The sequence below is a fragment of the Leptinotarsa decemlineata genome, unplaced genomic scaffold (genome assembly GCF_025532065.1).
Source record: "Leptinotarsa decemlineata unplaced genomic scaffold, Ldec_3_MD MMD2_tig00000218_RagTag_RagTag, whole genome shotgun sequence".
In the NCBI taxonomy this organism is placed as follows: domain Eukaryota; kingdom Metazoa; phylum Arthropoda; class Insecta; order Coleoptera; family Chrysomelidae; genus Leptinotarsa; species Leptinotarsa decemlineata.
The window spans coordinates 2,226,315-2,242,846 of record NW_027412545.1 but is presented as its reverse complement, the minus strand read 5'-3'; the positions used below and the strand labels follow the sequence as shown (position 1 = coordinate 2,242,846).

Genomic DNA, 16,532 nt, shown 5'->3' with positions numbered 1-16,532 from the left:
TATTTATTTCTTTAAGTGTTTTGTCTCTTATATATCGGTCTAGCAACTTTTCGATGGTTTTTATAAGTAGAACGTTGAACTTATGGTTCGCTGTATGACTAGGGTGTCCGGTCTAGTAAATTGAGTATTTTGGACAGGAAGGCTACTTTCATCTGTTGCCATGCATAAGACGGTTTTTTCTCTATAATATTTCGTCTTTTCGGGTCAATTTTTGGTAGGCACCTATAATTGCCTCGTTTACCTGTTCAACCTCCTCATCCAGGACTTCTGATGTATCCCTTATAATTATGACTATTTTGTCGAGGGACTCTATGAGTGACCAAAAATGAGAAATAAAAAATAAATTACATACAACAATAATTTTTAATTTTATGTCATTAAAAAAGGAGCAAACAATAAAACCATTTTATATCACTGAAGAAGGCTTAAATATTCGAACACCAATAGTTTTCACAGTACATTTGAAATTCATTAAGATCAGTCTGACACTGTTTCATTATGTAGATAACCGCTGCTGAAAAATTAGAAAAAACAAAGTTGAATAATCATCTACAAATGAAATATTACAGCTCATATCTTGATTCACCCCTCAGGAAAGCAAACGACAGACAAAAATAAAAAGACAGCTCAACAACAAAAAACAAATACTCAATATCATAAACTGTAGTTTTTCTATGGGTCAAAAATTGTATAGATAATCAAGAGATTTTACTGATTTATGAGATACAATATTGCTCCCTAATCAACGTATTCAACTGGAGAAATTTTTGCACAATATAGGTGAAAATTGAATTTTTTTGGAAAATTTGTCCATAAACAATTTTTTCATTTCACCTATTTCGGTATTGATATTTACATCAAAAGATATAATATAATATATAATTTGGTGGCTCGTAAATGAAATCAATATGGGAATGATCAGAATAGTACTTATCTATTTATCTTTTGATTTTAATGGAATTATTTTCCAGCAGCTTGACTGCATTAACCTTTCCGACTTCATATCATTTCTAGAAACATGTGGACAGAGGCGGCCTTAGGGGTGGCGAACGGGGCAAAATCGCCCGGGGCCTCGCTCTTGGAGGGGCCTCGCGCAGCAACCCAAGTAAATTTAAAAAAATACAGATTAAAATGAAGTTATAGTTAACTAATTCATTCATTCAAAACCTAATTCTAAAATTCATTATGTAGTAATATAAACTAATATTTATATGAGTTTTACAATATAAATATTTCCCAGAACTAATCTTACTTACTAAGTAAAGAAGTAAAATGTGGCAAAGTGAAAACATGCACTTAGATGTGGCTATACAACACCTAGACGCATTCACAAATTGGCTCGATAATTATCGAAAAAATGGTTTTCAGTCATCCCTTATATCAGCGAGAGAAATAGCCGAAGAAAATTATATTGACAGACAGTTCAAAGAAGTCAGAAGACGACGTAAAAAAAACATTTTGATTATAAAGGAGAAGATGAAGCTCAAGAATTGAATGCGGAAGAGACTTTCAAAATAAACTATTTTTTGTAATTGTCGACAATGTGCGCGCAAGCCGTCATCCTAGGTTTGAGGCACTTAAACATCATGAGAGCATATTTGGTTTCATGTATAATATAAAAAAATTAAAGGATATGAGTGATAGTGGACTTTTGAAGAAATGCAACGACTTGCAAATATCTATGACAGTAAGGGAATCATGTGATATTGATGGACATGAATTTTACGAAGAACTAAGTATGTTTATTCACGTATATGAAGAAAACGACGATATTATCTCGGTGCTGAAATATATAATAGAAAAAAAATTAACCGAAGTTTACCCGACTATCGAAATAGTCCTGAGAATTATTGCCACCACACCTGTAACAGTTGCGTCTGCTGAATGGAGTTTTTCAAGGTTTAAAATTATCAAAACATATTTGAGGAATTCGATGACACAAGAACGGCTTTCAGGTCTTGCTATTCTTTCAATCGAAAATGACGTAGCTTATTCGTTAGATTATTGTGCTTTAATTAAAAAGTTCAGTCTTAGGAAAAGCCGCAAACATCAATTTTAATTTCTGTATTTATTAATTTGAAAATCTTTCAAAATAAAATATTTTAAAACTCAAATTTTATTTATTTGTATATCTATAGCATTTCTCGTCATTTCGTTAGACGTGAAAAATAGGTACCTTATAAACCAAACAACCAGACGGTCTGGTTCAAATCTACTTTCGCATCACATACTTTTTAAGAGAGGCAAAGGGCCTCACAAAGACCTGCCGCCCGGAGCCTCGCAATGGGTAAGGCCGCCGCTGCATGTGGATTCGTTTTTCGATGGCATTTCAGGTTAGCTTCTCAAATTTCTGCTACCGCAGTTGTCGGTTGATTGGTCAAACCACCAACACTGACATAAAAACTTAGCAAGTTAACTTGGGTGTCACACCAATAGGTGGTTCCACATATGCCTCGCTTGCGTTTACGCAGTTAATTTTATTAAGCACTTTTCTTGGTTATTCGCATTTTGTCTTCAATCGAGGACCGTCTGCCCGGTACTGACGATGCCCAATACGCTGAAACAGCTGTCTACCGGTGGCTCTTAAATTGAAATCAATATGGGAATGATCAGAATAGTTCTTATCTATTTATCTTTTGATTTTCATGGAATTATTTTCCAGCAGTTTGACTACTGGAAAATATTCACATCAAAAGATTTAGAAGAAGCAATATATATATATATATATATATATATATATATATATATATATATATATATATATATATATATATATATATTTCGTTTGGTCGATACGACCAAATATTATCTCAACAATTTGAGTTCAGAAAAAGGCATGTCAATTGAACTAACAATATATACAACAATATCATACATCACTCAAAACCTAGACAACAATAAGTTTCATCAAGTAACGGCCATTTCCATTTAATTAACAATAAGTTAGTTTCAGGGTTATATTCTGACCTCTCTAAAGCCTTTCATATGGTGAACCATAAAATTCTACTCAGTAAAATTGATTATGAAATATGAGGAGATGGATACGGATATGACATACTTCATTTTATAGAGATAAAACTTGAGTGATTGTAGTGTTCTTAACATAGCCCAACAAGAACTTGGTTTATTGATACCTCAAAACGCGTTTTATCGGAAACAACTTCTTTACAGGTATTCAACTGTTCTAATTAAATATATCAACCCTACCAGTAACTGAATTTAGTATTTGGCATATTTTCGCAGATAACTTCTAATGCTCAGTACAATATCAAACCATTCAACCTTGAGAATATTGACTATTAAGATGCTGGTCTGGCAAAAAACCTGTTTGTTTTCTATTGTTCCATTGATATTTAAAGAATGGAGAAATTTCGATTATAGGACGGAATTATTATAGAGAAATCACTTTTATGATACAAGTAGACATAAGTTACACATTTCATAAAAGCAGTTAATTATTTTTTTCTATAAATTCAATCTACTTAGAATAGGAATTTTGACTAAATTTTTAAAACCCATTCCTTACTATATTTTCGGAAAAGGTAAGAATAACATTTGAATATGAATATTTTTTATATGTGATTTTATTATTAACAGTTTCCATCAGAATATGCAATTTAATAAAAATAACTGCAATATTTAAGACCCACACCAAAAAAAAAAAAAATCGGAAAATGATGAGGCCAAAGATTTGAAGGGAGGAATCATTCCCTTTTATATATATATATATATATATATATATATATATATATATATATATATATATATATATATATATATATATATATATATTTTGACATATATATGAGCAAAACATTCACCTTTTAATTGTTGTTCTGTTCTAAAAAATCCTTGGCCAATATAAGAAGCAATCAGGTCCGTTCGAGAAAGTAAACCAATTCTATATTTACAAACAAATGTTGCAATCATGTGTATGTCATTTGCTGATAATTTTCGATGATTTATTTCAGCCTCCTTGGATGCTTTACAATATATCTCACTGAAGGCTTGCTTAACTTGGTCCTTTATTTCCTTTTCGAAGTCCACCGATTCTTTTCTCTGAAATAAAATTCAAAAAACATGCTATTAATCTATGGGATCGACAGATGACTCAATCCAAGAATATCAGTTCAAAGCCTTTCGACATCGACCACTACGTGCCCAACGAAATTCGTTCTCTGTCTTTCACTGCAAAGCAGCTAGATGACACCATAATTCAAAAACATAGCATTCGGTATATAATACTAGACAGCGTTGTTTCGATTGTTCAAGGTATCGTCAGTGTGGCTAGGCTGAATCACTAATGCATTGCTGAATTCAACTGTCCTTAATGGACATCTGACAAGGTAAAGGCGATGACCGCCGAGTGAGATTCGTCTCTTGTCTCAGTGAAAGACAGAGGACAAATTTACTTGCCTGTAGTGAGAAGTGCAAGGCAACTGGATTCGTCTTCTTGTGCTATTAATATTATGGGAAAAAATAAGGAAACTATAACTCACACGTAAAAATTTGAAATGGCCCTTCTCTATCCTTTCTAGCAATTTCAATAAGCCACAAATTTTCATTTCATCATTTATTTTATGATTATGTTCTACAGCTTGAACGAACATAGAAAAATATTTGTAGGCACTCCTCGCTAAAGATTGTAGTTTCTCTTGATAAACAACATCGACTGGTGGGAGCTAAAATTTTAAGAGTAGAAAAACAAAACAGTAACAGAAAATAATTTGTAACACAACTTACTGTACTTTCATCTTCCTCAATGCTTTTTGAGAAAACGTTCGGTTTAGACTTTCTTCGGTTTTTTGTATGGAAAACTTTCTGAATAAACATTTTCATTTTATTTCTCACTATTGATTTTTTACTTAGTTCCGTAGCCTTTTCCAGTTTATCAATGGCGAAGTGAAGTAAATGATTTTCTAGAAAATTCTTGTCTTCCAAGAGTGCAGAACAAATAGTAATTTCTTTTTCGTAAACTTCCAGAAGATTTTCAAAAAATTTTTTGGAAACACTGTTTTCGAATTTTCTCAACTTGTAGTCTAGTATATTACAGTTTGATGAGATTTTTCTTCCTTCATTGAATTCATCTTTAAGTGCAGAAAAGTCATCCAAAACATCGTTTGATGACGAACTTTTTTCATGAATTTCAGATTTCAGATTTTGAGATTCCACTATAGTTATACAATAAGTACTGAAATTCGTAGAACTCAAAAACACCTCGGAATTTAATATTTTTCTAAGCAGTTCTACATCCGATTTAGAGTCTATTTCACTCAATTCTAGACTTTCTACAGACCGACTTTCGGTCACATCAAGATTTCTGTCGTTTTCTTTATGTGGTTCCTCTTCCGTATCATCATCTTTCAGTCGACAAGAATCGTTATCTGCCATGTTTTCATAAATCACTGAAACTTGATTATTCTGAGTATGATCTTTAGACTGTAGAGAGCAATCGAATTTTTGTATTAAATTTATACTCGAATTGTTTTGTGTTACATAATCTGTGGGTTCACTCTCTGCAAATTCCTTTTTTTTAGATTCAATTTTTTTTTCCAGAATACTGTCACTCCTGAACCTTATCACATTGAGACCATTTTGTTTTCCAATGAGTACTTCTAGCGGTATTTCTTCATAACCTGCATCCATACATATCTTTGATTTACTGAACTCCGTTACTTTATGAGCATACTCCTGGCACTGCTTCTTCATTTTTTGATAATCTGTGAAAATGTGTGTACTTGAAGTCGATTTTTCTGAATGTAGGTTTTCGTCTGAATGAAACCAGTTCCTACTCTGTGGTTTCATTAGTGCTGCAATATTTGGTTTTTTAAAAAAATTTGGAATAGATAAACAACTGTGCCTTGATCTTGTACTGGAATAACCGCTTTCCTCGGAACACGGTGCTTCAAAATCGACTTCAATTAAAGAACTAGCCAAAAGAGGTTTGAAACTTGTTTGTGACGTGTTACCATTTAAAGCATATCCCAAAATTGCGTTCACCGGTTTTTTCGGATTCAGAAAAGTTCCAATATTGTTCAGTTTGTCATCAGACTCTATTTGATATAGATAATCGAAAGAGGAGTCACGTTCCCTTAAGATGGGGCAACTCAAGTTACCAGTAATTTCTAGTTTTCTGTCGATGACACATTCTATATTGTCCACATTGTCTCTGTTAATTAAATCTTTTTCATGTTCATTTTCATATGAAGCAATGCTATCGGCGATACTCTCTTCTTTTGAATCAGTACAGGAGGAGATGTTATATTCTTCAAGAGAATATGAAATGGGTCGATCAAGACGATTCTCATCAATATTCATATTGTTGGATAAATTTTCTGATAACAAATATTTACATATGCAGTCAATGAAAAAAAATGTGTTTTTTCCTGTTAGACATTCATAATTTCTTTGCAATGCTTCACCCGCTTTCATAATGATATTATTACCTTCGCATGATGAATATGAATTGGGACATTTGAGAGCTTTTTGATAAAATTCCCAGAGTTTCAATTGGTGCATTGGTGTTTTAATTGGTGTAAAATTGATGTTTTTTTTTAAATTTCCTTCAAAGTAACATTCAGGAATCTTCGATCTATAACCTGTCCTTGTCAGCGTATTTTCATAATTGGTTTCATAAAAATCACCCTTTTCCACAGTTTTTGCATTTTTTAGGAAATTACCATGAAAGTTATCAATTGTTACAAATCTCACTTCAAACACTTGTGGTGCTAAATTAGTTTTACTTTGTATGCCAGCCTTCCTTCTCATTTTTCTTCGGATTGCTTCATCATAGATTTTTCGTTTTTTGTATGCACTAATATCAGATGTTCTGTAATCCTTTGTTAAAAATAATCGACTACTCTCTCGATGTTCGCTACTTGGATAGTGGTCTAAAGAATGAGTATTTGATTTTGAACTTGTTTCATATTTAATAATATTGCAATATTTGTGAAGACAAACCAAGCTAGTTATTTTGCTCTCCTCGGCTTCAATATGTGTTTTTCTGAAACTTATTTCTGATTTAGATTTCTTTAACTGTGATGATGCTTTAAAGCCATTTAATTCAGATTTTTCTTTCTTCCTAGGTTTATTATCTTCTGATGCATCAAGCACCATATGTTTTTTGCTGATGGGCATTTTGGATTTGATAGATTTTGAATCACAAGAGCCATAAAGATCATGTTCTTCTTTCATATTTTTCAGTGTTTTGGTCCTAACAGAACTAGATTTTAATTGAATATGTTCCTTTCTATCATCCTTGTTTCCTACCACTTGTTCTTGTATCATTTCACGTTTATCCTTTCTTTTTTTATGCGAAACAAATTGGGGTTTATATTCATTAATTGGTTTATGTAGTTGGTTGAGCGAACTCTTTTCTTTAGAAATTCTAAAGGAGTTTATTTTAGTTTCAATAGCCGTGTCTTTAGTAATTAGTCTATGTGTTTCCGCAGTGTTCACTCCTACTGCCATATCAACTTTTTGTATTTTGGCTGTAGATCCCCACTTTGGGTTTAATAACTGATTAAGAGAACTCGACTCATCAGAAACATTTAGTTGCTTCATTTTACTATCTAGAGAGGCATTTATTTTTAGTCTGTCGGCAGCCACAATGTTTCTCATATGTTCTTCTGTGGTATTAACTTCTACTGCCATGTCTGCTTTGGGTATTTTGGCTGTAGACACACATTTTGGTTTGAATAATTGGTTAGTTGAACTTTTTTCTTTAGAAACTTTCATTTGACTCAATCTATCTTCACGAGACATATTTTTCATTTTTAACTTTTCATCCTCCAAAGCATCTTTTATATAGTCTTCTGTGGTGTTTACCTCTACTGCCATGTCTATTTTTTGTACTCTGTCTGTAGATATACGCTTTGGTTTGGGTATCTGGCTAAGTAAACTCTTTTCTGTAGAACGTCTTGAAATCATCATTTCATCTTCAAGAGATACACTTATTTTACCTTGCTCTAAAATATCTCTGAAAAGGTTTTCTGCAGTATTTACTCCTAGTGCTAAGTCTACTTTTTGTATTAATGATGTAGATACACATTTTGACTCGGATAACTTATTAGGTGAATTTCCATCCTTATGAACTATCGGTAACCTCATTTTATCTTCAACAACCGGGTCTCTAATTTTTAATAGATGTTCCTCTGGTACATCTTTACTATATTTTTTTGTAGTATCTACTTCTATAGCCATGTCTATCTTTTGTATTTTAGAAGCAGCTACATATTTAGGTTTTGGTAATTGTCCAAATGAATTCCTTTTTTTGAAATTTCTTTGTAGGTTCATTTCATCTTCAACGAGATTTGCTGGTACATCTTCCACATGCTCTTCTGTAGTATTCACCTCTACTGCCATATCCGTCTTCAATATATTGGTGTTGGAGATACACTTGGCATCTTTTTTTGTGCCACCGTCATGTACATTTATACCAATATCATTGGCATCAATTTTTTGAGTAATAACATCTTTTTTATTTCCCAATATATTTGTTGATACATCAGCTTCCTTGTCTCTGATACTATTTTTATCCATCTCCGTACCAATATCACGAGCATAAGTTTCTTGAGTTACTACATCTTTCATAACCAACTTGTTGAGCTTCACTTCATTAGTTTTTTCAGCTGAAGTATATCCCTCGAACTCTTCATGGTAAGATTGTAAATCTTTAGTACTAATTTCTTCATCTTGCTTGCAGGACACTACTTGGACTTCTTTTTCTTCTTTCATGTCGATTTTGAAGACTTTAGCGATTTCAGACTTTTCACGATTTTGATTTTCAATCAAATTGTATATCTTACGTAGCAAACCATTTGTATGGTCCTCATCTATGTTGGTTTTGTCGTTGGATTTCTTACTAATCTCACTGTAACCAGTTAAGTTATCAATTAAACATTTCTGTATCCCAATTTCATTATTAATGAAATATTTTTGGGGACGAAGTGTTTCGAATCCAAAATAAATTTGTTGCAATTTCTGTACGTACTCTTTAACATCAATACCGATGTCATCTTTTTTCGGATAACCCAAGTCAATGAAAGATTTCACATCATCTATTTTTCCAGTGAAAGTGCGACTTTTTCGATCAACAACCGTTTCTGGTGTCCTAGAAGATTCTTGAGATGAATGTTTCTCCACTTCACTAGTTTCAATTGATGATTTCATTAATCCAACTAGAGACTTATAAGATATATCTACATCAGATTTAGAGATAATTTTTTCTTTCTGTTCTTTAGGTTTTTGTGTAGTATTTCTAGTTTTTCTCAGGGTATCATTTGTTAGATCCCTTCTTCGTTTTGGTTTATTGACATTAGTGATGTTATCTCTGTACTTGATTGGAACTTTATTATCTGTTTTTTCGCTGACATTCATTTTATCATTTTTGAAAGGCAAACCATATTTATTTTTCGATCCCATGCCATAATCAGAACTACTACTTTGGAGAACTCTAAAATACTTACAGTCAATTTCCAAATTCAATTTTTTGTGTTCTCCCGATGATGATAGACTAGTCTTTTCTTCGATTATATTATTGAGCTTTGAATCAGCTGAAGTTTTATGTCTTTGCTTCCCTGTATCTCTATATATAATGTTTCTATCTGTGGAACGCTTTGAGAATATATTACTTGGCACTGACGTTTTCTGGTGTTTCTTGTAACATTCAGAGTTGTCGGTCAAACCATGTTGTTTTTTAATTTTGCACATTTCAATATGGCATTCAGAATCGTCTGAAATAACTCTCAAACTGTCACTCACTACACTTTTTCCTTCCGAAGAATTACCACTTTCAGCATAATAATAATTGTTGTCTCTTGAGTATTGATAATAAAGTTTGAACCTCTTTGTTCTCTTTTTTCTTTCTACAGATTCTTCTATTGTCTCAGGGTTCCTGAAATACTTTTTTCTCAGCTGCGAGGGTATTCCTATTATTGAAACTGTTTTACACTCCAAATTTCTTTTGAATCTTTGTTTTGATGGTTTGTTTCCAGATTCCAATAATTTTGCTGGTTCTATCCCCTCCACTCGAAAAGAATTTTCTTTGTGTGGTTTGATTTTCCTTAAATTTTCCTTTGAGGGAGTAGTGCAACTGTCCTTGAATTCTCTATGGTCTACATATCTGTCTACGAGATTTCTTCTAATGCATTCATTCCCAATAGAATTTGATAGCTGCTTTGTACTCGTCATTTTATTATTTTCCACTTTATTAACTTGGCGTGAAGTGTAACAAGGCGAATCTAGTAAATTTTCTTCTACAGAAGAATTTTGCTGATGAAATCGTTTCCAGCTTTTACCTGGAAATTTGTTGGATTGTGATGGAAATTGCGATGTTTCACAATCAGTTTTAACTGGTGAATAGCATGGCAGAGCTTCATAATGTCTTCCTGATGATGTACTATGACGCTGTAAAGATTCGTGCCTTCTATCAACAGGCGAATTATGATGACGAGGGCTTTCAAAATTTCTTTTTTCTCTTGAATTAGAATATTGAGCCATTTCTTCATTTTTACTTGTTGGTGAACATTGTCTAGGATGTTCATGGTGTGTAAAAACTGGTACACTATAGTTAGCAAAAGTATCATGATTCTTTCTTTTGAGAGAAGGACCTTGCAGCATCCCATCATGTTTCATGACTACAGGAGAATTACAGCGAGGAGGAGTTTTACATTTTCTCTCTGGTGGAGAGCTATGTCGTGACGGTGCTGTTACAGAATTACAATTCCTGTCTGCTGGGTTTTGGAAACTTCTTTCTCTTCGAGACATACCGCACTTTTTTTTAGCGTCACCTTTATCTTTGTTTGATGTTCTATGAGACGACTTTTTTCTTGGCTCATGGTGGTGATGACGGCTGTCCTTATTGTAGTCCACATTTGCACCGTGTTCCGCTATTTCTTCTTCTATCGCTCCTTTTAATTTGATTTTACTCTTGTAATTCTGAAGAAGGGTATCTATTTTCTTATCTATCAAACTTTGTATTCTCGTGAAATAGCTTTTCAAATCGTCTTCTATTTTTTCCTGAAATTGTGGTTTTGTTGATGGTGAAATATCTTCGGAGTAATTTTCAACAAGCTTTCTTTTATTCTTCTTGGTTTGAACATTCTTCAGACTGTTGACGCTCATTTTGTAGAGTTTTCTATGTTTTCTATGGTCGGAGCTTGAATTTGGTTCGAGTACAGAATATTTGAAAGGTTTCCTGCCAACAACTAGTTTTGGTCTATTTTTTTTATGATGAACATGAGCATACAAGACTTCTGGTGAAAAAATATGTTCATCAATTTTAGCTCTTTTGTGAACATTTTCTTTCACTACATTTGAATCATTTACTTTGTGTAACTTTTCTTTACAACTTTTCGGGGGAGAAAAGCTTCGAATTGCTTCTTTTGTTGTTGTTTTTTTGAAAGGATTGGCATTTTCAACTTGACAAAATAGTAACTGCTCAGTATGATGTACTACTTCATGTTGGTTCGATTTCTTTTCACTTCTTGACCTGTGCTTATGTTTCCTCACTTCTTTCTCTTCGCATTTCTCCTGTTTCATTGATTTCATACTGTGGGAGTCTTGTTTATGATGAGGATATTTCCTTATTTTCTCAACATGAATAGTTTTTTCTCTTCGCAAGTGTCCTGGTTTCACTTTAGAATTTTGATTGAAATTTTCAGAAGAACGAGAACGATGTTTTTTGATTTTGTTTTCATTTTCCACGTGTTTTTTGGGGTTACTCAGTGAGGTTTCTTTGAACAATGCCTCAGACTCATTTTTTGACCTACCACTTTTTCTCTTAGATTGAATTGATACATTTTCAGGTTTTTCCCTTGATTGCTTACTATGACTTTTGTATTTTTTATTGGTTGAATCTTTTACTTCATCTTTACTGAAATTGTCAGTGTTTTTAGTATTATTTTTTTTCTGTTTTCCAGAACGTGCACTCTTATTGTTCATGTTGCTATCATTGCCAGAACCAAAATATTTCTATATATTACATCACTCTCACCTCTTATAACAAACTTATCCTTCCCTGACAACAAATTTATATTTAAATTCTTTTCATTGATGAAGTGACATACATGATTGAATTGAAATTATGATTTGTAACTTCACGACATTTTGAATGTCAATTTCATAGGCCAGAGAATTTGAGGTCATCATGTGGAAATGATGACCTAAAATGATGTTATATTTCTTAATTGGTAGAACATGAGTCACAAAATGTATCCAAATATATATTTGTTTTGAGGGAGGAAAAGTAATTTTTCCCTCATATGGAAATCTCAATTGATCAGACTCAAAAATACAAATTTCCTTTCTTCAAAGCTTGTAGTGGAGAGAGATTTAAAAAAAAAACATTTTGAATTTCAATTGGAAATTATAGAGGCTATCAATGCAATAACTGCATTTTTCATTGCTTGGCTTTTGCTCCGCTCAGTACCCAAAATAGGAAAATACAGATTAAATTTTTTCTTGAATGAGCCTTTTTCCTGAAAATAGTACAGCGAACGTGTCAGGAGAGGCAGCACTAGTAGTAGGGACAAACAAACTATTCACATGAAAAACAGTGTTATTTATGTAATATTAATTTATTATTAAAAAATATGAATCTGATAAAAATTATTTTGTGCTTATTTAATGCCAACAAAGCATTGCTCTTTTGCGAATTGTACGTTGGATAATCGATATCCGGAAGAAAACGTGTTTTTTATACCATTTATAAAACCTCATATTAATGAGGTTAGATGTAAGAAATGAATACATGCTTCGAGAAGAGTGGATTTAACAGTGCAAAAAATTAATAATTATTGATATGTATGTTCTAAACATGAAATGAATAATAAACTTTTCATAGTTAATTACCATTGATTACAATGAAATATATTATTAAATTATATTCATTATATTTAATTAAATTTATTTCATTACCATCTATATTTGATTCATATTTCACTCGGAAATAAGTCTGAAATTCATAATTATTTTAAATTTCTTTTATTAGTTTGAATCTACCGCTACTCTTTTATTGAGTCTGTATACTAACCTGTCTATCAATTCACTTTTTTCCAGTTACTTTTAAATTACGGCATGCAAGCCAACGTTTTAATGTTACAACATTGTTATCCTTTACAGTTGCAAATTTTAGTTTTGCTCCAGGAACATTTCCTTCTGTTAAAAACATTCTTTTTTAATTGTGCTTTACCATATTTTTATATGAAGATTAATTAGGCAGTGTTTGTCCCTACCGAACTACTAGCTCTGCTAGTGAGTGATTTTTCGTACTTCAGGAAAAAGGTTCATTTTTTGGGAGAGGATAATATTATTCAGTAAGATGACTGGTTTGTATCATATTCTGTTGACACCGACTGGTTAGTGGACCAAAAAAACCATTAATACAGTTGAGTCGACGAAAATATGTGATAAAACACATACTTTTATATACCATCCTTTTCTTCTACGAGTGAAAAAAAAATCGAATAACTGACGATCCAGTTTATTCACAGGGAGAGATAGGCAGGTCTTGTTTGGATGACAGTTGCATTCAGTGTGACTGAAGAGAGACAGTTATATCAACGTGAGTCACGGTAATTTCTTAGATTTTGAGATCAATTGACAGTTTATGTTTTCATGTTGTTTATTGAAGATTTTGAAGTGTTTTAATTTTGTAAACTACAAAAATAGTTGTTTTCACAACTAATGAACTAGGGTATTTCATATTTTATAGAAAATAATTTTATACTGTAATTATAAATTTCAATTTCAAATTCAGAATGGCTGAATTATGTTGTTGAGAATTTTGAAAAATTTGAATTGCCAGATATTGGAGTTAAAAAATGAATCATAAAATATGATTTTACAATATAATTAATAAAGCGGTGACAAATTTTATGAAACACACAAACTCGTAACATGGGGTTTTCGCTATTAGTGAATGAAAAAAAATCAAATCAAATCTTTACTAAGCAGTTAGATTTGCCGATTCATAACAGATACACAAATTATTAAGCATGTATATTCCTCTTGTCGAGATAATATACCAAGTAATAAGAATTTGGATCCAATTTGGTTGGCATAACGCCGCCAAGAGAAGTGATATACATACCAGATACGGTGTAAGTATGACAAAAATATATTTTTTTGATAGTTGAAATATTCATTTAGACTGATTCACATCATGAATGAGTATGAATCATCGTTGCGTCATTCATTAAAAACTGTTAAATCTGCAAGAACCAATGTTTGAGTTGAAGAAAGGCTATTTCATCTGAAAAACTCGTTTAATATAAACTGCTCCCAAAACATATAAAAAAAAGCAGAGAATCCAATAAATTTAATTTCAACGGGACTTTATACACTTTTTACATATTTATGAAAATTGAAATCCATGAATATGATCATATATATCAACAGATTCATAAATAACAAAACATTATGTTAGGCATTACATTTTTTTACAAGAAGCACAGTTATTGAAGTAAAAAATAATAATCACAGTAAGTTGAAAATTCTCTGAAACAACGGTAGAAAATAGAATAGAGTGATTTTGTAGCCTGTAAAAATATAAATAAACAATAATAATCGACGCTGTTGTTGAAAATATATATTCACAAAGTAAACAACACGAACTATGACTTTCTGATAGAAGAACAAAATAAAATATCAATAAAACAGTTTGAAGATCCTAAAACAGTACTTCTTCAGCTCACCTCTATCACTCTTGATTTAATGTATACACAAGAAAATTATTTGTGGTGAAAGCAACAACTAAAATGCTACACCATTTTTGATTGTTTTTTATTAACTTTATCTAAAGAGTCATTTGAATGTTCTGATCCTGAACTCATTATTGAACCTAGAAAAAATAAAAAAAGTTCTGTAGTAACTGAAAAGAATGGGCTTGTCCTGACCTTGAAATGAAGGAAAGTTCTTAATTATTTCATCCTTGTAAGTGAGCCAACACAAATATTCAAAGAAAGATCAAACAAAAAGTAAAGAATATGTAAAATGTATTTGAGTTTAACATACACGTACTTGTGTAATATTCAAATTGTTTGATTTTTTTTTGAACAATCACTTCGAGAGTATTCTGCAGAAGGTTGCAAAAATTCCACATGTTTATGAAACAATACTAATAACATATATCCAATCCCGCGGCTGGACATGCCTTTAAATCCATAATGATGAAGCTTCTGTAGCAGTATTCCATGATTGACGCAGTCAAAAGCTTTCGACAAATCACAGAATACCGCAACCAGAGCTTCCCCATCATTTATGTTTTTATAGGCCATTTCTAAAAAATTAAAAATCGCATCATTTGTGCCCTTTTTTTGTTGAAAACCAAATTGATGATCACTAATTATTTTGTTGGCCTCTAAAAATTCTATTATTCTATACTTGACTAATTTTTCAATTATTTTGGCCAGGGTAGGAATTAAACAAATTGGTCTCAAATTACTTGGGTCTCTTTGATCTCCTCCTTTGGATAGCGGTATGACTACCGCCGTTTTGAGAAAATGAGGGAAATTTCCTGTTGAAAATGAGTGATTTATAAGAGTGGCTAAGACCTCCAAAGCGTTGCCAGGTAAATTTTCAAAAATTTTTATCGATTGACAGTCTATCCCTGACGTTTTTTTATTTTTGAAACTTCTAATTGTTAGTTTGATCTCCTCAGCATTTGTTACATAGAAGTGAAATGATTCTTCAACCTGAATGTTTTGGAGATATGTTGAGGGATCGCGGGATTGCTCAAGTGGTGCTGTTATCTTTTCTGCTATAGTGCAGTAGTAGTGGTTAATTACGTTGGGATCTAGCTTTATTTCTGTATTTTCTTTGTTTTGTTTGCCTCTCAACTGGTTAACAATCTTCCAGGTTTCTTTTGATTTGTTATCAGCGTCATTGATTCTAGAGTGATAATAGTTATTTTTTGCTCTTCTGATAATAGTCCTATATAGTTTTCGGTAGTTGTTATAATAGTCCTCAAAAAAAACGTTGTTCAAATATTTTCTGATGTAATGGAGGGTGCGCATATTTTTAGCAGAAACTCTAATTCCTTTTGTGGTCCAGGGTTTCCTATTTTTAATTTTAATTTTTTGTTTAGGGAAACATGTTTCGAAAAGGCTGGTCATGTTTGAATAAAAACTTTGGAATGGATCTGCTGCTGATAAGGTATTATTCCAGTCAAAATTTGCACAAAAAGTATTGAATTTTTGAAAGTTACCCCTGCTATATATTCGACCAATTTTTTGTTTTGTTTTCTTTCCTTCAATATCAATTTGTACAGTGCAATATATCGTCTCATGGTCAGATAAGTTGTTTGCATTTACATTACATAATATTTTAGTTTCGTCGAAAGTAGTGCAAAAGTAATCTATTAAGGTTGAAGAATACTGTGAAATTCTGGTCGGCGCGTTTACATGCATCACAAGATTAAAATTTATAAGTAGGTTATTAAGCCTCTGAGTGTCAGCACTATTCTGATCCTCGAAGTTAATATTCAAATCTCCCGTCAGTATGATCTGAGACTTAATAGGTACTTTCGTAAG

General features: G+C 32.1%; 1 protein-coding gene across 2 annotated transcripts; it reads right to left on the bottom strand.

Annotated features, from left to right (window-relative positions):
* Window positions 1-344: 344 nt before the first annotated feature.
* LOC111502819 (uncharacterized) lies at window positions 345-12,112 on the bottom strand. Of its 2 annotated transcripts, none has more exons than XM_023156983.2 (4): window positions 4,744-12,112; window positions 4,500-4,682; window positions 3,822-4,059; window positions 345-514 (listed from the first exon to the last, which is right to left on the bottom strand). In XM_023156983.2, the coding sequence occupies exons 1-4, from the start codon at window positions 11,941-11,943 to the stop codon at window positions 426-428; spliced, it is 7,710 nt and encodes a 2,569-aa protein (XP_023012751.2). In that variant the 5' UTR covers window positions 11,944-12,112; the 3' UTR covers window positions 345-425. The 2 variants fall into 2 exon arrangements, with proteins under 2 accessions (XP_023012751.2, XP_074029335.1); XM_074173234.1 differs by having other exon boundaries at window positions 345-511.
* Between the last annotated feature and the right edge of the window lie 4,420 nt (window positions 12,113-16,532).